We start from the raw sequence: 25,737 nt of genomic DNA, 5'->3' as shown, positions 1-25,737 counted from the left end.
ATTCATTACTTTCATAATAATTTGAATGAGGTAAATATATTTATACTACAAATATGGGCATATGACATTCATAGTCCTGGATTGAAGTAGATTTGTTAATTCTAGATTTAGGGTCCTTAAGGATTGAAATATTTTAGATATTTAAGATAAGGGAAGCCATAGGTAGTCAAGGGTGAACACAGTCCATAGCCATGGGCATCTTGTTAAAGATGGAGTTGGGCACAGGTGACCAAGTTGTGCTTGTTTCCCTCTTGCTGAAAGCTGAGGAGGTGTGCTGTGAGAGGCAGGGGGCTTGTCTTCTCCACATCTCTTCAGCTTGGTTCATTATAGATGGTGTTTCACAAACAGACCAGGGATAAATGCTAAACTGTGTGCTGTGTGTAAAACAAACCCTTGGAACAGTACCGGTTTTGCTCCTGTGCTTGGGAATAAGCCATTTGGGTTGTGTTGCATGCTGACCTTCTGTATTGTGTTATTGTCTTTTAATCCACTTTTTGCCTGTCCTTTGGTCTGCTCTCCTAACGAAGGATCCAGATCTGCTAACCCCGCTGGTGGTAAGCCATTTCTCTTCTTGCTTTTCTGTTGTTGTCATTGGCACTCTACCTCAGCCATGCTCTTTGCACAAAATTAATTTCTGTTTATGCTTAATCTTTCTGCGTTTTCCTGTATTTCCAAATACTAAAGTTTGAAATACATTTCTTTTTTGCCCTTGACATAGCTTAATAGTTTATTACGTGTTCAAGTCTTGGGATAGTTCTTCATAATAATGTGCATTACTGACTTTTACAATGATTTTCTTTCCAAATTGTGTATAGCTTAGTCAATATTAGGTATTAATTTTCTTGTGTAGCCAACCAAGTGACTCTATTGAATGATGATAGTTTTAATAGATGAGATACATTTTTGAGACATATTGTAAAATACATTTTCAAATCTTTATTCTGTAAGAAAGTAATTTGTGGATAACTTGTTTCAAAAGGGTTTGTTTGTTTTATTTTTTGTGAAGGTCATTCTGTTCTGTATCATAATACTTTATATTTTATATTTAAAATTTTTACTGCCTTCTCTACTTAGGGAGACAATCTGTTAAGTGGCTGTCATTTTGTGTATATTATTTAAAATGTTGCTGTTTTCTAGGAGAGAATTCTATCCCATATTAAATGCTTATAACCATATCTGGATATTTAGCTATTGATAAAGATTAGGAGTCCTGTTATTTATTCCTGATTTCTGGTTTTATTGCATATTTCTCAGGGATTGTGGCCCACATTTTTTCTTCAGGTTTTCTGAGATTTGTTTGGAGGTTTAGTACACAGCTAATAGTTATAAAATATGGGTGTTAAAAATGAAACAAAAAGTATTTTGGGATATACAATATGAAAGAGGAGTTTGCATGTGAAGTCACACATTAGGAAATGTTAGGCAGTTGAGGGTAGTTACACAAACTGAGTTGGTCACCGCCTCACCAGGGAATATAGGCATGACTGGTTGTATATGTGATTTGTTGCTAACAGAGGAGTTGTCATTGTAAGTCATGGTTGTATGTGTCCTACACATTCTTATCAAACACTATGCATACAACATTTGGTTGCTGGCTCTGTCCATTTCTTTGAGGCTTATTAGGTTTTTGATAGGCTCTTTTAATAATGATGACTTTTTTCCCATTTCTCCCTATATTTTTATTTTTCTTGCTTAGTATTTCAAAAGTATATTGTTTGGAGTTTGTATTTATTATCTTTGTGGTCAGTTACCCTTTTACCAGTGTTTGCACTTTTTTGTTGTTGTTGTTGCTTGTTTTAAGTGTGTTATTTGACACTTACAGACAGCATATAGTTTTGCTTCATTTATTTATTTTATTAGTTCAAGGCTGGGGGTGTAGCTCAGTAGTAGAGCACTTGGCTAGCACAACAAAAGTCAACCAAAAACTTCCTGTCTTTTAATAGATGAGTGGTGTCCAACCACATTCATTACAGCACTGATAGGTTTAAGCTTAGTTACGCCATCTTACTCTGATTTTTTTAACCGTTTCTAGCTATCTCACCCCATGTCTTTTCTTCCGCTTGTTAGATTAATGGCATTTTCTCAAACCCATTTTCTCTATGTTAATGCCTAAGAAGTTTTGTTGTGTTCATATTTCTGCTTACCCGGTGATTACACCCGATTTCTAGGCAGTCTGTTCCTTGGGGTTGTGAGTGTGTTAGTGGGACAGTGCTTGCAGATGTCTCTGGCAATGTGTAGAGCTGCACTTTGGAGCGGGGTGCTCCTGGGCCACTGTCAGCTTTTCCTTTAGAAGCTGCACCTCCATCTTAGAGTTTGCTCATGGGTGTTTTAGACAAATACGTTTATGATGGTAATCCTATGTCCTCCGTTTAAAAAACAGTATTAGCAACTAAGATGCTATTTTTCTATAAAACTTTCTTAATGTATCATGCAAATTCGTGTGTGAAAACGTGTTTCTTTAATTACCATGAATTGTCACCTGGTTTATAGCCATCTCTCACCATTATTTTGTTTCACTTGTAGCTGGCAGCCGGTCAAGTTCCCCTGGGAAGCTGTTGGGAAGTGGCTATGGTGGACTTGCTGGGGGTTCCTCAAGAGGCCCACCTGTAACTCTGTCTTCAGAAAAACGAAGCAAGATTCCCAGGAGTCAGGGATGTAGCCGAGAAACAAGTCCTAATCGGATAGGATTAGGTAAGGATTCTCTAAGAATTGAAACCTCACTTCCAGCATGGCTGTAATCTCGGGTTCTCTTCTAATCGCTGTCTGATACATAAAGTCTGCTTTTCAACTCAAGGAGCTACTTCAGCTGTGCTTAAAAACAGGCATTTGCTTTGTGTGCTGTACCATACAGATTACACTGAGATTTCACTAGCCCTGAGAAATGTGTGGAACTTAGGCTTCCAGCTGATGGGGTGGGAATTTACCATTTGCAAAGTACTAGAATTGGAAAATAAGAGTTCCTTTCCTAACTAGAAGCACTGTTGCTCTTCATTTTTCTTTCACTGAGTTCATTCTATCACTAGTATATATTAATTTTCTAAAGCATTCCAAGGCCCCTATTGTTTTGATCTCTAGCCTAATTGATGAGACTTATAGTGAAAGAGTATATATACTTACTTTTGACGTAATTTTGATGAAACGTGAAAGCTGATATACGCTCTGCATTGTTGTTTAGTTTCTTTATAACACCGATGATCCTCAGTACCTTACAGGCCTGAAACACTCTAACTCATGTTCCCTTTTAATGTAAATGTACTTCAAGATTTAATACCAAACATTTATTGATGCATCTACATTTATATATCTGCTTCACTAAGTACAAATTTATTACTGTAAAATGAGAGTATTGCATCTTTAACTTTTCTTGTCGGCTTGGTTTTCATATCCATTGACTTTTCTCAACATTTTTTTACTTGAAAGTTTACTGTGTGCCAGGCTCTTTTTTAGACCCAAGAACTTCAAGATAAATAGGTTTAGCTTCTCATTTCCAAACCCTTCTCATGCCTTGGGAAGGGGTGTACATGCATTGTGGCAGGTGCTCAGGGACCATTTGACAGGGGACCCCTGTGGCCCTCTAGATTTTCTGCTAACAGGTGTCCTGGAGTAGGTCTTGCTTTGAAGTACAAGGAAAAGATACTCTCAGGAAGAGAGAACCAAACCCAGAAGCAGCCAGGCAGCTGTGTGGGGTGGCCGGCGGTCAAGGGCAGCGATTGGTAGGGCTCAGCCAGGGGCAGGTGTGAAGGAGTGGGTAAAATTTGATTTGAACTCAAATTTCTGAGGTGAATGTCTGAACTGTCTCATCTGCTACTGAAATGATAGCTGTCTGCATTTGGCTTAGGTTTTGTTCGGAAGGACATTTTATTTTTAAATGTAGGTGTGAATCTTCAGCTGTCTTTGCCATTGTTGACTTCTGAAGTTTATGTAAGTTGTATGTATGCATGCATTCTATTAGGACATCGAAAATGAGTGTTTTCGGTTGAGGACATTTGAGTGTCTGTCAGTACTATTTGTTTCAGGTACTTTTCTTGCCGTGATAAAACACCTGACTGATCACGGCAGCTTAGGGGAGGAAGGGCTTGTTTGGGGTCGCAGTTCTAGGGTACAGCCAGTCTCGGCAGGGATGGCTTGTGGCAGGAGGGTGAGGCAGCTGGTCACGTGGCACCCACAGCCAGGAATAAAGCCATGGTGCTGATTTTCAGCTCACTCTTATTTAGTCCAGGCCCCCAGCCCACAGGGTGGGTCTTCCCATCTCAGCTCCCCCATCTAGAAACTCCCTTACAGACTTGCCCACGGCTGACATGCCACCCACCAACCCTCACATTCTTCTTGAAATTAGGGAATAACCCAATTTCAGTAATCCAGCATAACTCTAGGACCTGCTATTCTAGTCTTTTCTCCAGCAGTGCCTTGTGCATAGTAGAACTGAGCTTTGAAGGCTAGTGTCTTGAAATATCAATAACGGAGTTCGTTTCCTTCTAAACAGCTCATATTTGAAGGTGGCATTTTTTTGGTTTTGTTTTTTGAAACAGGTCTTATGTAGCCCAGGTTAGCCTAGAACTCAGAGATCTGCTCACGGGTACTGGGATTGTATTACCATGTCTATCTAAAGTATTATTTTGAAGGAAGCTATTTCTGTGGTGCTCATGAGGGACATAAATAGTGTTGGAATTTTAAGATCATACATGAAGTTCTGATGAGAACATACATATAAAGAAATACATATGAGTAAAATGTACCTTTATACTTACCATTTATAAGGTGTTAGGTGCTTAACATTTTTTAGTAATAGATTGTTTCCTGTGATCATTGAGTTTATACTAGATATATATTTGTATAACTGGTCATTTGGTTTACTACCTAGCAGTTTAAAATATAAATATTCAAAAGAGAGATAACATGTTTCCTCAAATCACCAAACCACTTAACTGAGCTAAAACTTAAGCAGTTTTAGTGGCTGCTAAACTAGGCTTAGAATTTACCTCAAAAGCTAATCCTAAAGCCAGGGAGATGGTCTGTGGGTAAAGCCGCTAGCTTCATAAGTTCGATCACCAGAACCTACAGAAAACGCCAGGTGTGGTGGCTCACCTTCATAACCCTAGCGCTCCTGCTGCAAGTTGGGGGAAGAAGGCAGAGCTACTGCAAGCTGCAGGCACATAACTCAGGGACAGAAACGAGCAACGGGGGGAACTGACCTCCACATGTGCCACCCATCCCCATCTTTCTCCCGCATACCCAGAGAGAAGAGAGAAGAAACTAAAGAAAACCAATTCTAGTGATAATCTGCAAATTATTCCTCTTTTGTTTTCAATGCACTTAACTAAATTTTCCTTTCTTGTTATAGAAATAATGCCAGGGCCCTTGTTGTATTTTTTGTTTTGTTGTTTTATTTTTGAGACAGGGTCTCACCCTTTTTAGCCCAGGTTGGCCTAGAACTGTAGCTGTAGTTCAAGATGGCCTAGTTGCAAGAGTCTTTCCTCAGCCTTCCAGGAGCTGGGAGAACAGGTTCCATTTACCACAGTGGGATCTGGGGTTACAGACTCCATCTGCCTTAGTCGGAGCTGGGGTTACAGACTCCATCTGCCACACTCAGCTGCCATTTAATTGCTAAGTAAAAAGCACGTAACTAGACAGTCAAGAAACAAAGGCCTGATTCCTCTTGTACACAGTGCCTCCCCCTTCCCTCCCCCACTCCTCCCCTCCCTCCCTCTCCTTCTTCCTCCCCCATTTTCCCTCTTATCCCCCCATAAACTACCCAAACAATTAGGAAAACACATTCATAAATTGTCCTGCTTTGGTGTCTTAAAGACTTTGCAGATGTGAAGCCATGGAAATAGCCAGAGTCACTGGTGACGGTTAGCAGTTGCCTCCAGTTTGCTTCTCCTATGCGTCTATTGAAAATACTACAAAAACCATTCAACAGTTTTGCAACCTACATTGTGTGATGTATATTTTAAATGTCTTATTACTTTCTGGTTAAAATAGATTTTTGGAAGATTGAAATTAACTAACTGATTTCTTTCAATTATGAAATTGGATTTGCTGGGACATGAAAATGTCTAGAGAGGCATAAAATGCCTAGTTTCTAGTAGTTTTTCTTAATTCTCTTGCACTTTTACTTTGGTGTGCACTCTGATTGGGTCATTCCTCAAAAGGCAGAAGTTGGGTTGGAGAGATGGTTCAACAGTGAAAAGCATAAACTCTTGCAGAGGATTAGAGTTCACTTGCCAGGACCCACCTCCAACTCCAGCCCAGGTGGATCTGATGCCCTCTTCTGGCTTCTATAGGCATTGCACTCGTGTGGAATATACCACTGTAGACATATATAAATACACATAAGTAAAAATGAAAATAAATCTTTTAAGACAAATGTAAGGATTGCCCTTGATGTATGGTAGTCTTATCAAGAAATGCAAACCAAACAAGTGCCAGCATTTCATGTAGACAAAAAGTCAAGAGCTTTCTAGAGTGACAGCTCTTAGAAAGACAAAGTATATTTCTCCTGTTCCTCTTACACATCCCTCATGCCATTGTCTCACTAGGATGTTTGTTTAGACCTTTCCTACCAAGACAAGCTGAATTTATACTCTAGGTAGGTAGGTGAGTGGGTAGGTAGACGGGTGAGATGGATGGGTGGGCGGGTGGGGAGTATATGAATGAGTTTTGATGAGTTAGTCTATAAAAATAATTTTCTGTGATTATTCTATATCTTTCTGTAGACTAGTCTTTGAACTAATGTTGTAAGTGTCTGTTTTTTCTCTTACCGGTTAAATTACCCTGCATTTGAAATACCACTCTTACCGCAAAAGGCACTTTAATAAGATTTGGGGCAATTATGGACAGATTTCTGACAGAGAAGTGGGCAGAATTCTTTTTCTGTATACCACATCATAAAGGAGCCCATGAGCATAGTTGAGTAAGTGCATTCTCTGGAAGAAATACCAAGAGGGTAAGGCTTGTCGAGAAGTTTGTGTGGGCATTATTCCATATCATGGCTGTTTGTTCTTGTTAGTGGTCTTCGTAAAGTAGACCTAGTCCAGAGAGAGTATGTATTTCCATTTCTTTAGCAACTCCATGAACTTGAAAAGGCATGGGTTCTGGATAAAGTTACAGTGCAATCAGCTGAGCATGCACTTATATGAAAAGCCAGGAGGATATCTTTTTTTTTTTTTTTTTTTTTGGTTTTTACGAGACAGGGTTTCTCTGTATTGTTTCGGAGGCTATCGGTCCAGCCCGGCCTCAAACTCACAGAGATCCGCCTGCCTCTGCCTCCCGAGTGCTGGGATTAAAGGCGTGTGCCACCACCGCCCGGCTAGGAGGATATCTTTAACACCTGTTTTGGAATAGACAGTAGAAAAGATCAGGACTTCCATGTATAATGTTTGACAAGCAACTCTGAAGTATATATGTATGCATTGACCCCAGTATGCTTCTTATATAAATGAGGTGATTCTTTTTCATTCCTCATTTTCCTCTAAGGAAGATGAGAACCAGGGAGACCAAGTAGGTGGATCAGTGAGGCAGCTGGGAGCTGTATGGGTCACTTTGTGGTTCAGGTACAGTTCTCTAAAGATAAGCAGCCCTGCTGTGTCCACTTGAGGAAGCTCTTATGTGTTGGTTGGTACAGCTTGGCACCTGTTGCTCTTGCTCTCCTTGTACAGCATATTTAGTATGTTACCAGAAACTGCTGATCAAATAGCCACCAGTACTGTGAGTATAAACCTCAGTGTTTCTGTGTCATTCTGTCCAAATTAAGAAATTTCCAGTGCGGTCTTTGGGTTGATCATTCAAATTATATTTCTGTCTCACCTTTCCTTCCTGTAGATTGACAAGTATCTGGGCCCCAGCACGGAGCTGTGGAGCACACTCTAAGCTGGCTTCATTTCTTACTTACACATTCTTCTTTATTGCAGTTTCATGATTCTGCTTCGTGAGATGTCCTTGTTATAGCTTAGCTATAAATCTTTGCTCTGAAATATTAGGCTGTGTTCATTGTGACATAGATGTGCTTGTTTTTTACATCAGAGAGTCTCCGCTCATTCCTACCCAGTCTAGCAGCTCGAGGCCTCTGAAGATGAACTGTTCCCACCAGCTGTGATGTTAGGCGCTCCTCTGCACATACCCCGTACTCAGTATCTCTGAAGAGTGTTTTGCCAGTATTTTATTTCTGGTTCCTCACATTGAGAAGCACGGGTGTCCTGGTCTTCCTGGAGCTTCACAGCCAGCATATTATTCGACTTAGACTGTTGTATGACTTTGTCTTGCAGTCTAATGTTTCAGTGTATGGGAATAATAAGCTGTTCAGAGACAACTATAAAGTAATTACTATTCTGAGGCCATTCGAGGAATTTTCTTGCACAAATACTGAGGTTGTCCTTTTTCTTGCTATAGAACTCAGAAGATAATAAACAGACAATCCTGACTCTGCGTGTGTTGGTTTAGATGGTTGGCTTCATGTGTGTGACGTCTCCATCTTGACGAGCATGTAAAGAGACGTCTTCTTTTCCTTAGGGACGTTTGTAGACTTCAAGACCAGAGCCTTCATTCCTATTATTCATCCAAATTAAACGGTCTTTTGGGGAACCAAGTGCTGTGAAAACAGCTTTGGTCTCCAGTGCTCTTGGTGAGATGTTTGCTGAAGCCACAGACATTCGTGTTTCTGACATATTTAGATCTTATTATATTTGATGCCAGGCTGTCCTTTGGGAAGATTTCATTTCTCACATTTAAGTGTAATTTCACTTCAGTGTTTAAATCCACAGCCTTCTGAGGGTCAGAGCAAAGTCGAGTTTATCCAGACCCTCCTGTCAGTAAGCCCTCATCATGGGCAGGTGGCCCATACTTCCCAGCATAGACAATGTCATAATTACATTGAAGCAAATGTGACTGATGCTTGTGAGTTTTTCTGTCTTCATTAAATTTGTTCACCTTCTCTGAAACCCCTCATGCTGCACGCTAGCACGGAGCAGCCGTATCCCCAGACCCAGCATGAGTCAGGGGTGCAGCCGCGATACCAGCCGTGAGAGCAGCCGCGATACAAGCCCTGCTCGGGGCTTCGCTCCACTCGGTGAGTACCCATAGGCGCTGCGCAGGGGCTCCCGGTGCTTGTGCAGGCCCTGCTGGGTGGAATGACCGCTTCCCTCTGCTGCCCTGTGATCCTCTCTTCTCTCTTCCCTCTTCCTTAGTCACCCTTGCGGTCCCCTCTGCATGTGTAAACTTCAACAAATTAGAGGAAAAAACCACCAATTCAATCTGCCATGGCCATTTGTGGCCACCTGGCACCGGGCAAGCCCATTCTTGTGGCACTTTCTAATGTTAGGCAAAACGTAGCTGAAGTGAATGGCTTCATGCGACTCCACAGGAAGTGAATTCAGAGCCCACACAGAGTCATCTGTACCTTTGTTTTTCCTAAAGAGGATGGAACCAGGAGCCTCAAGCTTCCAGGGGGCTAGGCTCTGAGCCATGCGCCCAAGCCCAATATATATTATTCAAAGGAAGGGCAAAAGTATAGTCATAGAACGTTTTGAAAATTAAATGAGTCTTAGTTTTAATATCCATGCCTTCCTCTAAAATGGACATAGTACATTTGTTTAGTACAAATTATCAATTCCCAGAGGTGTCCATCCACACACTAACAAAAGGATTTTTATCCTTCGAAGGTTATTTCTCAGTTGTTTGGCATGTGTAGTGTCATCCAGGTGTATATTTTACTCTTAATGAACATAAGAGCAGAAGTAATTTTGTTGGATTAGACCTAGACCTGAAATGGCCTCCATTCCCAGTAAAGCAGGGGCTTCAGCAGTCTGGGATCTTTTTTTTCTTTTGACTGTGTGATTATTCAGCTGATCTTTTCACTCTGTAAATGTCACTCTGAGAGAAACAGTAGTAGATCACGTGGGAGGTCTCTCCTGCTGATGCCGTACACCTCTTCTGACGCCTTGTTTTTTCTCCAGTCACTGTCAACAATTGAAGTCAGGACGTAGCCTCTGAAAACAGATACCAAAGTTCTCTTTCTCTAGCAGTTCCTTCCCTTAGGTTGTCCGCTCTCTTCTGTCCCTCGGCCAGGCGGCTGTGCCAGCGCATGTGGCTGCACCCTCAAGCTTTGGAGCCGAGTCTCAAGACAGCAACGCTGATACTACTTACTTGTAACCCCTAATGAACTGGTGATTTTTCCTTTGAAATTCAGGTTATACACCTGTGCACCTTGGCTCTCTATCTGCCCTTCCAAACAACTTGTTACACGAGTAAGCCATTTGCCTGTTAGAAGCAGGTCAGGTTTTTCATATGGCTGACATTTTACACTGTCTGTGAACCCAGCCTTGAAGTCTGATGTGCAGTCTGTAGACCAGATGAGGAGGACTAGATTGTTGATATCTAGATTGATCCCAGAGCAATTGATCGATGACACCAGCTCCTTGGGTCAACAGATCTGCTTAAGTGACTTGGTGCCATCCCAGAATATTGCAGTGTGTGGTTGCCATTGCCAGGCAGAAGCTGTGGCCCTGATGAACTCTGGCTTCATCAGCTGCTGTCCTCTGCTGTGCTCAGGGCAATAGGAAGCACCTCCAAATGAGCTTTTGGACCTTGCCGCTTACCTCCTTGGGTTAAATCTGGCCCCTAAACTTGTGTCCAGAGGGCTAACAAAGGGACACCATTTGAAGTGTCAGCTGGCACAGTGCCTTCAGTCCCTACTCACATCAAGTGACAAGCACCCTTGGCATCAGCCTCCGAGCCTGATCATGTGGTCATGCTGTGAAGCTGTGGAGCCAAGTGTGGTTTTGACTCCCAGCCTGCCTTGTTCAAAAGCAGTTCTGATGAGTTCTCTCACATTGCTAAACCATGTGGCAAATGCTTGGTAGTAAGGTCCCTACTGTGTTAGACACAGAAAAGGGCTCAAAAGATTTTACTGAAGTGTTGGTTTCCAGGCGTGGAGTTAGGACTTAGGGATTCAGAGAGGCCACTCAGAAAGCGGCTGTCCTGTGGGAACTTGCTACGTATCCCTGAACGCCTCCTTTTTCATGATTGTCTCCATAATCACTCCCCACCAGTTACCTTTGAGTAAACTTACATGGCCAGACTTCATTAGGGGAAGGAAGGAAGGAAGGAAGGAAGGAAGGAAGGAAGGAAGGAAGGAAGGAAGGAAGGAAGGAGAAAAATAATTGTATCTCAGTGAATGCAGAACGCTCTCTGCCTCCACAGAGGATCGGTTCCAGGGCTGCCTGTAGATGCTCAAGTCTGTTCTACAAAATGCTGAAGTATTAAATACAGCCTGTGCTCCCCGTGCCTCCCCATCCATATATTTAAATCATCACTGAGTTATTTATAACATGAAACAATGCAAATGCTATGTAAATGGTTGTTGTGCTGTTCTCTAGGGATTAACGACAAAAAGCGTATTCAAAATCTACAGGTGTGGAAGCTGTGGAAAGCTTGCCAACTGTACCTGCCGTTTCTAACTTTGCAACACTGTGTTGAAGCCTCTCAGTAGTCTTAACGCTAAGTGAAATTATAGACTAGAGCTCTGCTGCCAGTCAAGTCAGGCTTTGACACAAGCGAGTCCTTCATGGATTCCATTGCTGGGTGTTCACTTGGGAATTCAGCGGAGGAGTCGTTACAGAGCAGATGTTCTGTACAGTATTGTGTTCAAACCAAAGAAATGCATTTTAAGAGACGTACCGACAAGTCTAGTATTAAAACCATTTTCAGTGTAAGCTTCAAGAACGAGTGCTAATGCAATAGATAAGAACTGTGCAGTTCACTCTGGCCTCAAGGAAACGTACCAGCTTCCTTACCTAGCAAAGTGGTAAGTCTTGTTCTGGACACATCACCTCGTGTTTTGTGTGTGAATTTCAAACTGCTAAAATTTTATATTGCTTGACCAGATAACATTTCTTCTTGATGTTACATCTACCACAGGGTTCATATTGTATAAAGTGACATGAGCTTAGGAATAAAATTACACCGGAGGTTAGCGGCTTTGACACTTAGTGAATAAATGTGTGAGTTTTAATGTGTGCAGAAAAGCGGGGGCAAAGGGTTTCACCTATGTTTTGTTAGGCATGTGAGCATCTATGACAGAGCACCGTGACTTTCCCAGAGCAGTGAAAGACAAACAGCATCTTCTGTTGTTCTCAATAAATGAGTAGCTGAATGTTATATAGACCTGTGACGTCAGCATTAAGAACAGCTTCTTATTCCAAATTTATTTCTCAGAGTTACTCTCTTCACAATGATGGGATTTGACATCTATTTCTTCAGGTGGATGAATTCATAAACATGTTACAAATGCTTGCTCATAAAATAATATACTAAATGTAAGCTTTCCATGATCTTCACTGCTCCCCTCATGCTAATACCGCTGTCTCCAGTACTGCTGTGTGCTGGTGGTGTGTGTTCCCCTTTAACACGCCCCATGACAAACAAGAGGTAGGTACTGTGACTAACAACCACTTTAGAGATGGAGAAACAAGAGGGTTAGTGTGTTACCAAGGGCCCCAGCTTGCTGTGGGCAAACCAGGCCTGCCAATTGTATTTCTGAAATGGTGCTCAGACAGGCTTCTGTACTGTGTCTCCGAGGAAGGCCTCCACACTCACTGCCCGTGGATGCCCGACAGTTAGACAAGTACATTAATAACGAGAGTAGCTGTGCAGTAGACCCTAAACCTTTCCACTGGGTAGAATGTAGGTGTTGAGCCCCCTTGTTATCCATGAATTTCTGCTGAGATAACGTTACGAACCTCTCTGCTTTTGTTTTTGGTGCATGGTGGCATATGTATCACATACCAGTGACCCATCTCGTAAGCTGAGTTGATACTCCATCCTCTCACTGTCCGCCCTGGGTTCAGATGGTGCTCTGACCCCTAATGTTCTTCATGTGGCTTTTTTCCATGATGGCTGGTGGAAGCTTCGTGTGTGAACCTAAACCTGGAGTCTGAGTCCGTCAGTGCGTCCTTAGTATGAAGCAGCACTGTACCGAGTGCCTCTGTCATGCCTGTGTGTGTAAGAGCTGTGTGAGGCCAGCGGCCACCATGCAGTGTGGGGTCAGTCCTGCTGTCCATTCATACCCAGCACCATTTCTTCATGAGAAGCGCGGCCGTGGTGGTAGCAGCCCCCGCATTACCTTGGTACTTGTGTGTTGTTAACCCTGTGGGTGTTGCCGTTCCTTTTACCTGCAGCCTCTCGACGTCATTCCAGGTCCACTAGTGCTCTCTCCACTGCTGAATCTGTTGGGCAGTCAGGTGAACAAGTGCTAACTGCATGTCTCGGCCTCTCCATCCATCCTCCCACCCCATGCCAGCCTCTGTTGTCATCGTGTCAGCTAGCGCTTGGCATGTGTGCACCTCATGTTCGCCTTCCTGTGTTGTCGTTTTTTTGCGTTGTTGAATGTTTATGGTTCTGTTCGTAGGCTTGACGCTTGGTCGTCTGTTTGGCATTGTCTTTCTAGCGTTCATATCTACATCAAAACAAAAATCAGGGAAGTACGTCTTCCTTCCTTACACCCCCTTCCCAGGAAAAGAACAACCCTAAGTAGGTATCACTAGACCTCCCATGGGGAAGGAGGGATTGGTACCTTCTAGCAGTGTACTGTCAGATGCTAAATTAGCTGTGTTAGTGTCAGGTACCAGTTCCATACACCTCAGATTACAGCATACATAATGTCACACATATGAAAATAAAGCTTTATGGAAAAGCAGGGTCAGGATCCAGGTCATGAAGAGGCAAGAAGTTAATCTCATTGCCTGTGAACACCAAACCTGTCTCAGCTTCACTTAAGCAAAACCCACTGGTCACAGGAGTAAAGAGTGTCTAAAGATGCATCCATATGTCACCTTAACTGGCGTCATCCTCACACACTAACAGCCCTAATGGCTAGTTTCTCGGTGGAGTCAGCATGCTCTACTAATTCATATACTGTTAATGGTGCTAGTGCTCACCTGTTTATCACGTGAATCGCTTGCCCTTCAACCTTCTAAAGGAAGCCAGCTGCATGTTTTCACCATGTAGGCTCTGATCGAATGTGTTCCCTTGAGGATTAGGGGCCAGGCTAAGGATGCAGTCCTCTGTATCCATCCTTTGGAAAACAGCTTTATCACAATGTTGGAACAGTGAGCATGGACCACAGGGTTTGCCTGGTGAAAACAAAAAGCCTGCCATTCTACTTAGATCTAGACAAGCATGTCCCCTTCAGATCCACAGGTCACATTGTCTATCAGATGACCGACAATTGCTGTGTGTGGCAAAGCTATATGCACCTGGGAAGCACTGAGTCCTTGCTTTATTCTTAAAAAGTTTTCATTTTCTGTCTGAAAAAATCCAATATTATCCCTGGAATAAGAATTGCTGGCATGAAATCTACTTGTGTTTTTTTTTGTTTGTTTTATTTTGTTTTTTAATTTTTGTTTGTTTTTAAGACTATGTGTATGCTGGGTAACTTTTAAATGGCTTTTAACTGAATTACTCATTTTGTTACTCATAAATCCCCTGCTATCTACCCTTTTTTAATGGAAAAAAAACTTGAACCAAAATTACTTACAAAACAGCATGCATATAACTCTCAATTCTATCCCTGCTTCACATTCTAACAAATGAGCATACTTATGTAGGTATGAGTTGACTGTCCATGGTCTTTGTAGTTCATAAAGCAACAGTAACTCACCACCAAAACCTAATGGAATAAGATGACATTTGTAATCATCAGCAAGTGCATTAAAAAAGGGGATAGTATAACATACAATTTTTGTTTCTTTATTAAAAATTTTGTGACTGTGTATGAGTCTATTAATTAGCAGTGTGTAAATTATTTTCCCTGCCTGTGGTGGCAGAAGGGTAAACCGTTTTGAAAGTGATGTTTATAAAAAGCTAAATAATGCCTCATTTTAAAGTTCACTAATTTTATAGATGATGTTTCATGCCCTGTCCAGATGTCTAAGTATATCATTTCATAAGCAAGTCAGTTTCTAGGGCCCAGCAAGATGGTTCAGCAGGCAAAGGCTTGCCACCAAGCCTGACCCCCTGAATTGTACATGTGGTACCCACACAATGGAAAAAGAGAACTGACTCCTGCAAGTTGTCCTCTGACTTCCTTTGAGTACCATAGCCCCTCCTCACATAATAATAAATAAATTAAAATTAATTTCAAAAGAAAAATCAATTCCTGTAGAAATAAGTACAGTATCTTATTCTAAATGCTGTATTGCTAAAGTGTGTCTAAGGCAGAGATTTTTTTTCCTTGTCCAAATATCCCTTATTAACTCAGGAAAACATGTTTTTTATCCTTACTTTTTTTTATTCTAGAGGTTTATATGTATTAGAATTTTAATGAGTAAACTTTCATCAGCAGCTGATGAACCCTCCCTGGAGTGTATAACTTCCACAGACTTTCTCCTGCTGTAGTCTTAGTCTCCGGCACTTCTTAAGGAAAGCTGGTTAGTTGACTCCATGGGATTTGAAGAAGTAAGTTCATTTACCTTAATGAAGAACAGCTGTAGGCAGCTGGAGAGGTGGCTGTGTGGGTAAGAACACTTGCTGCTTCTCCAGAGAACCCGTGTTGAGTTGCCAGTGCCTGTGTTACACAGATCACAAGTGCCTTTAATGCCAGCTCCAGGGTGTCTGGTGCTTTTTTCTGACCTCTTAGCACACATGTGACATATGCTCACACAGACACACAAATAAATAAAACTAACTTTTAAAAAGAACTTTAGATTAATTGCTTAAATTGCTAACATTTATCCTGAGTTTTTTTTTTTATTCCTTTTGCGTTATCTATATAAAGTTTATCATTCAAAAATCCTTGAAGGAACTCAGGTAACATTTAAACTGATGATATCTAAATGATTGATGTTCTGAAAAGAAGGCACTAGATTCTTATGGTGATCATTAAATAATTTTAGTGAGTTGAATCTTTAAATAATAATAACACTAAGGTAAATTTGTACCAAGATCAATTTAATAATTCATCTCAAATATTAACTTTTTCCATCACTTTGCCTTAGATCTTAGATCTTATTTTCCAAACCATGAAGCTTGCTTAAGCTAAGTAACCATCAAGGGCACTTGCCTCTAAAAGGAAAGCTAAATAGAATAAAAGAGTCAACCCAGAGTCTGCTCCCTATTACAAGGTCTCTTATCTTCTGTCCCAGGCCTTTTCAGTAACAGAATGACCAGAACAGGCTCCACTTAAAAAAAAAAAAAAAAAAAGAGGAAGAAGCTCTTGCAGTGACAAGTCAGTGGTCAGTGTTAAATGTGATGCTGCAGACACATCCAGTACGGTTTACACCGGCTAGGGAGTTTTCATGTCTCTGTCTTAGGAGGAGGAGGCAGGAGCCCTTGAGGAGAACTGAGAAGCTGTGAGTAGACTGACATATGTTCTGCTTTTGTCTTTAAATAGATCGGTTTGGGCTGGGCCAGTCAGGACGAATCCCTGGTTCCGTGAATGCCATGCGAGTATTGAGCACCAGCACGGACCTAGAAGCTGCGGTGGCTGACGCGCTGGTAAGAGGCACAGGAAGGATGGAGTCACAGTTGCTCACGCATATCTTTCTACCGTAACACAAAATTGCCCTAAGTCATCTTTTATGCTTTTCAAAAGGTGTGTGACTAGGGCTGGGGTGATGACTCAACCATTAAAGCACATGCAAAGGTGAGGACCAGAGTTCAGATCCCAGGACCCACGTGGATACCAGGTTCAGGGGTGGCCTGACTGTAGTCCCAGTATTCCAGAGGCAGAATGGGATCCTCTGAGAAAGCTGGCCAGCTCGATTACATGTTGGCAGTCTGTGGGTTTGAGTGAGAGGATTGTGATCAAGGAAGACTTGATATCCTCTCAGCCCGCCCCATGTGTGTGATGTGCTCATACCCACACATATATACACAGGAGAAAGGGAGAGAAAGTTAATGGAAAGTTTGTTATTGTTTTCTTTCTCACACTTTTGCAACACGCAGTGAAGTCAGTCTTCAGGAATTAGCATCGAGAACCTGACCCATGATTGCTCCTTGGCACTCAGGAAATTTTGATGGCATTGGGCTTCTCACATGTCATCAAGCTCTCTCTTTTGTTTTCTGTATACCATAGCTTCTTTTCCCACAGTATTTCCTGTTTTCCATCCTTTTGCCTCCGTTGCTTTACGACCTTTGACAGCATAGCTTACATGCATGATTATAATCACAGACGATAGAGTTTGAGACCTGAAAGTTGTATTTATTCTGTTATGTGATTCTGACTTAGATTCCCCCACCCCCAAAAATGGATCAATTCAGTATTTGAGAAAAATGGTCTAGGTTGGGGAGATGACTCAGTCAATACAGTACTTGTCCTGCAAGCACAGGGACCCAAGTTTAATCACCAGAATCCACATATAAAGCAGTGTGTGGTGGTGTACCCTTGTCATTGCTGCACCACAGAGATGGAGATGGGCTGAGTCCAGGAGCTCAGGAATAAGTGAGATCCTGTCTCACAAACAAGGTAAACAGCGCCTTGAAGAATGGTATCTCACGTTGGCCCCCACTTCTCTGTCACTCACACATATACACAAATGCACACACACATGCACGCATGCACATGTACACACATGAAAATGTTCCTAAATGTTAAGGTTTGGTCTCTAAATATCTAAAAGCACTAGTGGAGGGAATTTTGCATATTACATTTAAAAAAACACCAACTGCTCATGGCTCCTTCAGTCTGTGGCACAGCGAACATTCTGTAGGATCAGCTTGTGGCGAACTTGCCTCCCCGCTAGCAACAGCCTTCCACACCTGCTTCACGTGCTCAGCATTTGAAATAGGTGTCTTCAGAATGGTCTCATAGGCGCCCTGCCCTCTGCTGCTTTAAGAGTTAGGAAAAGAACACACACAGAACACGGCCTTTCAAATCTGAGGTTTTGAATTTAGCCGGCACCACCTGATGATCGCTTTATGGTCCGTGGCTGCTGTGAGTCCTGCTTGCATCCCTTCTCATCTCTGCCTTGTTTGTTCTTGCTCAGTCAGCCTGTCTTAAATGTGTATCTGTGAGCAAGCTGTTGGCGGCTCTCAGAAGGCTTTCCTGCTAGGCAGCCAGCCTGGCCAGCTCTATTCATCAGCCTAAGCACAGAAGGAAGGACTTTTTCCTGGCAGGTTTTAGAGTGCACAGTACTGCTCAAACCATGGTTGGAACCTGAGTCAAGAGTGGGAACAGAATCCAGTGAGGCTTTCTCTTTCCAAGTCAAAGCATTCTGAGCCTGCGTTTTACATATATTCAGAGACCCTAGGAAGTGTGGTGGACAGGGGGCTGGGGAACAATGGAGCTGAACCTCAGCTAAGAGGGACTTCCAGTTAAAGCAGAAGATTTTCTAAGTTGTTTAAAGCCCACATAAGGGACCGTGTGCAAAGTTCTAGAAGGCAAAGTGGGGCTAGAGATTTCAGACCTTTGCTATTGACTTCAGCTTTTCTCTGAGCCCTAGTGCCAGTCTGTCCAAGCTGCCCTTGCTCCTTTGTCCACTCTGTCTGGTCTCTCCAAGTGACCTGCTTCTGAAGGGGAAAGTGCCGGAATGGTAGGGAATCCTTACCCACAGAATGGAAGCCCCTGGGGAAGGCAGAAGCTCTCATAGAAACAAAGAATGGAGAAACAGAGACTTAGAGAGTGCCTCCTGGGTGTGGGAAGTCTCAGTAGGAATTCTGCCATGAACCAGAGAGCCAGGGGAGAGCTGCAGGACTAGGAAATGCCATTCGGGAAGCAGACTGCTATGATCTCCCCAGACAAACCGCTTGCTGACCTGTGTTTTGGTTTGCTAAGAGATGTTTGCTGTACACTTTTGTTGCCAGAACAATCCCCACATATGCTTCTGACATAATTCTCTATGCTTTTTCCCCGTCCTCCAATACTTTCCTGCCTACTACAGCTGTTAGGAGACGCCAGGAGCAAGGTACCCGTGCTTTCACTTTTGTTTACAACTTTTTTTTTTCTGTTGCAAGTATACTTTTAGAATTTAGTTGACAGCGTCACAAAATGTAGTAGTTGTAGTTAGAAATTCTGGTCTCACGTGTTTCCGGTAAGCATTCTGATTTGCTGTCTTTACTTGTGATGGAATCCGTCACCTTTCACATATTTCTGTTTTTTGTTTTTGTTTTTTTAATGTCACTCTCTACTCCCTCTCCTTTTTGTGTTTCCTTTTATTAACTCAGTCTGTGTCTATTTTATCATAATTTCATGAATAGATCTGTCAGCCAACCTTTTTTCTAATTTTAGGAATCTGGCTTATCTGTAAGTGTAAATCATATAGTTTATTATCTAAATCAAAAATATTTTCTTTTTTTTTTGGTATTTACGAGACAGGGTTTCTCTAAGGTAAAAACAAGGGGTACTGTGAATGATATTGTTGGGACAGGAAGCAGTATAGTCCAGAGCAAGCTGGTATTCAAAATAAATTATTTGGAAATTAGGACTATCTGTGTGGCTAGAGTCAGTAACTGCATTTAGGAAACATTGTATGTGCCAACTTATTGTACTGTTTTACTATATATGGATTTAAGATACTGTCTTACGTTCAGGGAGTGAGAGAGGAATGAAGGGAATTGTAGTCCACTTTTAAAAGAAGCCTATTGGGCTGGAGAGTTGTCTGGGAGTTTAAGAGCACTGGCTGCTCTTCCAGAGGTTCTGAGTTCAATTCCCAGAAACCACATGGTGGCTCACAACCATCCATAATGAGATCTGGTGCCCTCTTCTGGTGTGCAGGCATACATGTGGGCAGAACACTGTATACATAACAAATAAATAAATCTTTTCCTATTTGCATTATAAAACCAAATGATGTTGTTAGCTAAAGTAGCTCAAACAGTGTGGGACCCTTCTGTGTAGAATACTTCCACCTCTGACATTTCAGGGCTCTGGAGGGACTGAGCATGTACACACTTCCTTGAGAGTCCTATAACCTTCACGGTAGTCTGGTGAGGCAAGAGTAATAGTTGCCCTCCTTGAGAGGATTCACTGAGGTAGAAAATGGCACAGTTGTTCAGCAGTGATATCAGGATTGGAACCCAAGACCATCTCGCTGAAAATCCTCCTAGCCACCCCTGCAGATATTTACACATACTTTCTACAACGCAACAATTTTTTTCTCCCCCAAAAAGATATACAATATGTCACTTATATCACTACCTTGACAATTCCCTAATCTGTAAGCATAGGCTGTGTGTGTGTGTGGTGTCTTTTTACATTTAATTCTGCACTGTAGCTTTTAGTAAACGACTTGTGAAAGGCTCACCTTTCTACTTCTTCCTTACCCCACCCCTCATGGGACATTTCAGAAGAAGCCTGTGAGGAGGAGGTACGAGCCCTATGGAATGTACTCTGATGATGATGCCAACAGTGACGCCTCCAGTGTGTGCTCTGAGCGCTCATACGGCTCCAGGAATGGTGGCATTCCCCATTATCTGCGGCAGACTGAGGATGTAGCAGAAGTTCTCAACCACTGTGCTAGTTCCAACTGGTCAGAAAGGAAAGAGGGGCTCCTGGGCCTGCAGAACTTACTGAAGAGCCAAAGAACACTGAGGTGAGGACAAGACACTCTGCCAGTCCTCTGTTAGACTCATGGGGGCTTTGAGGGAGTCTGCCATTACAAAGTCCTTGTAAAGTCTAGTCACTGGATGCTGCGCAGATGCTTGGAAGCATCTAGAAAATTCTTTGTAATCTGTTAGGCTGCTAAGGCATTTGGTTCTGTAAGGTGCACATCTGTCTGCTAGATGATGCTTCTGAGGAGTCAGGCACAGAGAGCAGCTGCACATTGCTAGGGCTTACTCCTTTCCAGGCTCCAGGATGAAGGGCAGCATCTGTAAACTTATACCGCTCATGTGTACAGCTTAGACGTGTACCCAGCAAGCCCAGGATGAAATAGAGCACTCCCCAGTAGAAGCAGCACATTAACTTTACAGTGATTATTTCTTGTGACTTCCTGTGATATTTCATAAAGTTTTTAAATAAGCAAATATTACACATACCAAAAGAGTATGCACTATATCACATTTTATTACACCTAAGCTGCCATCAGCATCAATTATTTGTAACTCACAAAATAATAGAAATATAGCTAGGTATGGGTAGTCTATGCCTGTTATCTCAGTGCTTATGAATCCCTGCTGGTTTTGGGTAAGTTTGGACTACAGAGTGAGATCCTGCCTCTACCCCTCCCCAAAATAAAGGGAAAAAAAGAAGGAGAGAGGATGATACATTCTGTTCACTAATCAAGCTGTTAATATGTCCTTGATTTTAAGACCAATCTGCTAAACAGACGTGAGTAAAGAGTATAGAAGCCATGAACACACTGGACAGCTTTTGAGTGTTAACTGCAGAGAAGGGCAATTTTTTTTTTTTAAAGAAAAAAGTGAGCTTGAGTGGGTTTGCGGCTGTGGATTGAGGACCCTTCTGGGCCCCAAGTGATTTATGCACTGTTTGGCTGTCCAGTCTGCCCATGCACTCCATATTCACCCTTGCTCCCATTAGCCCATTCTGTTCACAGACACCCTTGTGATTTGTCAAACACAATGTGGATGTGATTTGTCATGGTTGTTCTTGAAGCTCTGTTTGGTCTTGTTGACTAGTCCACTTTCTAGATTCTCAGTGTTTACTAGGTACACCCGAATGGTCCTTGCAAACCTGCTAGCACCTCGAGATTACTGAAGGATCATTGGGGCATCTGCATCTCAGATGTATTAAGGAAGTGTATTGTCGCAGGGTGGCAGGAAGAAAGATCTCTTCTTCCCAACCCTGATGTGAAAAGGGGACTCACGTATGCTCCGGGATGAGAAAAGGCAGAGGACCAGTGAGCACTGAGGCTTTTCTTGGTCCTGGTGTTAACGGTTGTCTTGTATTTTCCTCAGAGCTGTGGCATAGTGCTTATCCTCAGTTCCCAGCTGAAGAGAAGGCACAAAGGTGCCACTGTAGGTGGTAAGAGCGCAAGTCTGTGATCCAGTGAGATGATGGCTCAGTGTTAAAGCGCCTACTGCCGAGCCCAACAGCCTGCGTTCAATCCAAGGGCCCCACGTGGTAGAAGGAGAGAACTTCCTCCCACAGGTTGTCCTGTGGTCACACACACACACACACACACAGAGTAAGCCTGGCACAAACCTGCGCTGAAGTAAGGGGACTTGGCTCACATCTGTCCACTTCCGGGTGGCAGTGAGCAGATGCCAATCAAATCTGTTTCCTCATCTTAAAATGAGTCTGAGATAATTCATTCGAGATAGGTCTGTTGTTGTTGTTGTTGTTATATAACTAAAGACAAGGTAAAGGGTTTTTTTAAGCAAAGCCATGACTAGTTGCACTGGTGATATTACATTTTAAACTCATTTATTTCCATTTTATTCCTCTAGTCGAGTAGAACTGAAGAGATTGTGTGAGATTTTCACCCGAATGTTTGCTGACCCTCACAGCAAGGTAACCAGGCCTTATGTATATTCCGTCTGCATGCCTGTGCAAACTATGTAATACACCCCAGGACTGAGAGAGAATTCCCCAGTAGTCCTCATTAACATCTTCCTAAGTGCAATCCTTGGGAACTTACATGGCCATCGGTTTCAAATAAGGAGTGTCGTGAAAGGAATCAGATGGGATCTTTTATTCAGTCACCTATTTGTCTGTCTCCTTTTAGCCAAAGTGTGCTAGGTTCTAGAATATAATATAGTATATTAAAAAATGTCACAGTTTAGGAAATGTGTGTGATTACTTTGGTGTCTCGTGTAGAATTTGTATTCATAGGATAAGATAGAAAAATAGAAGTATTTATTTGTTCCCTTTATTGGAAAACCAAGTTCAGTCCCCCCACTCCCCATGGAATCTGGCTGTTCCCTAGCGCTTGCTAGATAGAGTTCTCCTGGGTGGTCCCCTGCCTTTTGGAAGACAATGGACACCAAGCTTGAGGATTGCTGAGGAGACACCATACAGAGGGTGGAACAAAGACCTTTCCAGGAGTAGTGCTGGACTTTACAAAAGTCTCTTGGATCTAACAGTATTTTAAGTAAATACTATTGTTTGGGAAAAGGCTAGTAAGGGTTATTGATGTTGGAAGAGTGAGAAAATGGAGAAATGATGACAAGAGGGAGTTGAAGGGTAAAAACAAGCTAGATATTAGAGTGTGGAAATGAATAGGAACTAAATTCATTGTGGACAGGATTGCACTATAGTTTCCTAGTGAAGATGGTCTCTTCCAAGTCATACTGGGATCAAAAAAAGCCTGTGGTAGCAACTTGCTTTTCTTTCTTCTGTCCTACCTTGCTTCCTCATAGAAATTGTCCTTGAAGTACTAAATATCCATCCACCTACCCATCAGTTCATCCATTCACCCATCTATCCTTCCATCCATCCATCCATCCATCCATCCATCTACTATCCATCATCCATCTCCCCACTCACCCACCCATTCATTCATCCTTCCACCTCCATCTATCCATCCATGGACCCATTCACTACCCAGTCATTCACCATTTCCTGAATTCCTGCCCTGAGCTAGGGATATGGAAGAACAGGCCAGCCCCCTGCCCTGGAGGCACTCACAAGAGCACAGGGACCAAGCACAGGGTACTTCTCCTGCTTGTTCCTGCAACAGCTCTCACGGTATCAGCTATGAAGCCTGTCTCTGAATGCCTTCCAGAAAGGACAATATCAAGAGCATTAACTTTAAAGTCCCCAAAAGACTGAGTTTAAAGGCCACATAGATAACCAAAAATCTGATCCTTTAGATTGTTTTCTGTGGAGGTATTAAGAGCGATACAATTTAAAGCATAAGCATGCTGTAACTGGTAAGAGTTATACCGTAAGGGATATGTTAGATGGTTTCACATTGATGAACTTTTTGTTACCCATTACCTCTAGATTGCTGATTCAGAAGCAGAATGTGAGGATAAAGAAGGAAATTTGTTACCATCAGAAGGCTCTTGTCCAGTGAGTTGGAGGTCTCAGTTTAGTTCATATTTATTAGACGCCTGAGCCAAGCTAGGAATCCCACCTCTCAGAGCTCACTGACTTTTTTTTTTCCTGAGCTATCACTGGAGACCCCTGGTGGTGAATAGTTGCTGTGATCTGATTGAGGAGGTGTGGGGTGGGTGTCCCAGCACAGCAGCAGGGTTGGGGAGTTAGTGCCGCTTCCTTCCCTGAGACAGGCTTAACCTCAGGTAGCAGCAGTAACCTCATGTTGGCGTGAGAAGTAACAGGAGTTGTCAGTAGCTCCTCCGATAACCCCTTCATAACATCTGAAATTGGCACACGTCAAACTCCTTGACAAAAGCCAGTGGTTGCAGAAACCTGAGTGGGGCTTCTACCCTTTACATCTGTAGTAATGTGTTGAATGCTAGGGCTGGAGTCAGACTAGTATAAAATCAGAACAAAACACCACCACCTCGTCTCTCTCTCTCTCTCTCTCTCTCTCTCTCTCTCTCTCTCTCTCTCTCTCTCTCTCTCTCTCTCTCTCTCTCTCTCTCTCTCTCTCTCTCTCTCTCTCTCTCAGAAAGCCCTCCAGGATTAAACTCTAGTTTATTCTCTTTGTACTGACAGTTACAGGTTTATATTGAGTCTTATCAGTAGCTTTTTCAGAATTCTTAAAAGAAACTGCATGAAACTGGTATTCCTTTGCTGTGGACTAACATGGAATTTGTTTTGTTGCATGGCCTGGTGTGCGGTGGAACTCACAACAGAGAGTAAGTGTCAACTACCCCAACACCCCTACCCACACCCCCACATCTCCACCCCCACCCCCACACCCCCAAACCAATTCTGCTGTGCACTCGTCTCTGATGATGAGAGCAGCAAACGTTGTTAACTAAGTGACAAGACTGGGCAAAGCCAGCACAGGCGGCCTAGTGTCCTTGGACTGTGGAGGAGATCCTGAATGCCGGCCGTGATGTACTTGGTTTTCTCTTGGTGCAGGTTTTCAGTATGTTTTTGGAGACCCTCGTGGACTTTATCATCATTCATAAGGATGACTTGCAAGACTGGCTTTTCGTCCTGCTTACACAGTTACTTAAGAAAATGGGAGCAGACTTACTTGGATCTGTGCAGGCGAAAGTTCAGAAGGCACTGGATGTCACCAGGTAAGCACTCGGGTTGTTTCTCATACTCTAGTTGACATATCTCACCAGTCCAGGAGATAAGAGTTCTGTGTCTTCTCTAAGTTGTCAATATTTTATGAGCACCTATAGAGTATATAGGGTTTTAAATGATCCCTTTTCTAAAATAGAGATTATTTAGAATATTTGTTTACATCTTTCTGAAGGTTTTAGATTTTTGTTTTGTTTTTTGTTTGTTTGTTTGTTTTTTGAGACAGGATTTCTCTGTAGCTTTGGAGCCTGTCCTGGAACTCGCTCTTGTAGACTAGGCTGGCCTTGAACTCACAGGCCTGCCTTTGCCTCCCAAGTGCTGGGATTAAAGGTGTGTACCACCACAGCCCAACAGATTTTAGATTTTAATATTTCAATTTTTTTATAGTTTGCCTCAGCAATTTATCAATATATGATGTAGAAATCTTGTTGGAACTGTCTCTAAATTGGTTGTTCTGGGGCTAGAGAGGGGTCTCAGTTGCTGCTAAAGGCATGCACAAGCACTTAAATTTAGGTTCCAGAACCCTGTTTGCATCTATAATCCTAGCACTGGTGACACAGGGACAGGAGGGTGCTGGGACTTGCTCATTAGTCAGTCCTACCAAGTCAGTGAGAGACCCTGCCTCAAAAAGTAAGATGAGGAGTGCCTGAGGATAGTACCTGATGTTGACTTCTGGCTTC

General features: G+C 42.6%; 1 protein-coding gene across 41 annotated transcripts in view; it reads left to right on the top strand.

Annotated features, from left to right (window-relative positions):
- Clasp1 (cytoplasmic linker associated protein 1) overlaps positions 1-25,737 on the top strand; it is a 227,789-nt gene that overhangs the window by 143,651 nt on the left and 58,401 nt on the right. For 8 of the 41 annotated variants that reach the window (XM_040738749.1, XM_040738722.1, XM_040738746.1 and 5 more), the window contains 11 exons: positions 528-554; positions 2,524-2,691; positions 8,957-9,064; positions 13,173-13,235; positions 16,385-16,488; positions 18,873-18,896; positions 20,278-20,522; positions 22,339-22,402; positions 23,837-23,905; positions 24,655-24,657; positions 24,887-25,050. In XM_040738749.1, the coding sequence (XP_040594683.1) occupies positions 528-554; positions 2,524-2,691; positions 8,957-9,064; positions 13,173-13,235; positions 16,385-16,488; positions 18,873-18,896; positions 20,278-20,522; positions 22,339-22,402; positions 23,837-23,905; positions 24,655-24,657; positions 24,887-25,050 (1,039 nt within the window). The remainder of the gene's footprint in view (positions 1-527; positions 555-2,523; positions 2,692-8,956; positions 9,065-13,172; positions 13,236-16,384; positions 16,489-18,872; positions 18,897-20,277; positions 20,523-22,338; positions 22,403-23,836; positions 23,906-24,654; positions 24,658-24,886; positions 25,051-25,737) is intronic. The other 33 variants (XM_040738739.1, XM_040738735.1, XM_040738734.1 and 30 more) reach the window with 12 other exon arrangements.

Source organism: Mesocricetus auratus, unplaced genomic scaffold (assembly GCF_017639785.1).
Source record: "Mesocricetus auratus isolate SY011 unplaced genomic scaffold, BCM_Maur_2.0 Super-Scaffold_100676, whole genome shotgun sequence".
Taxonomy (NCBI): Eukaryota; Metazoa; Chordata; class Mammalia; order Rodentia; family Cricetidae; genus Mesocricetus; species Mesocricetus auratus.
Note: the sequence above shows the minus strand (reverse complement) of the source record. Positions and strands in the feature narration are given on the sequence as shown.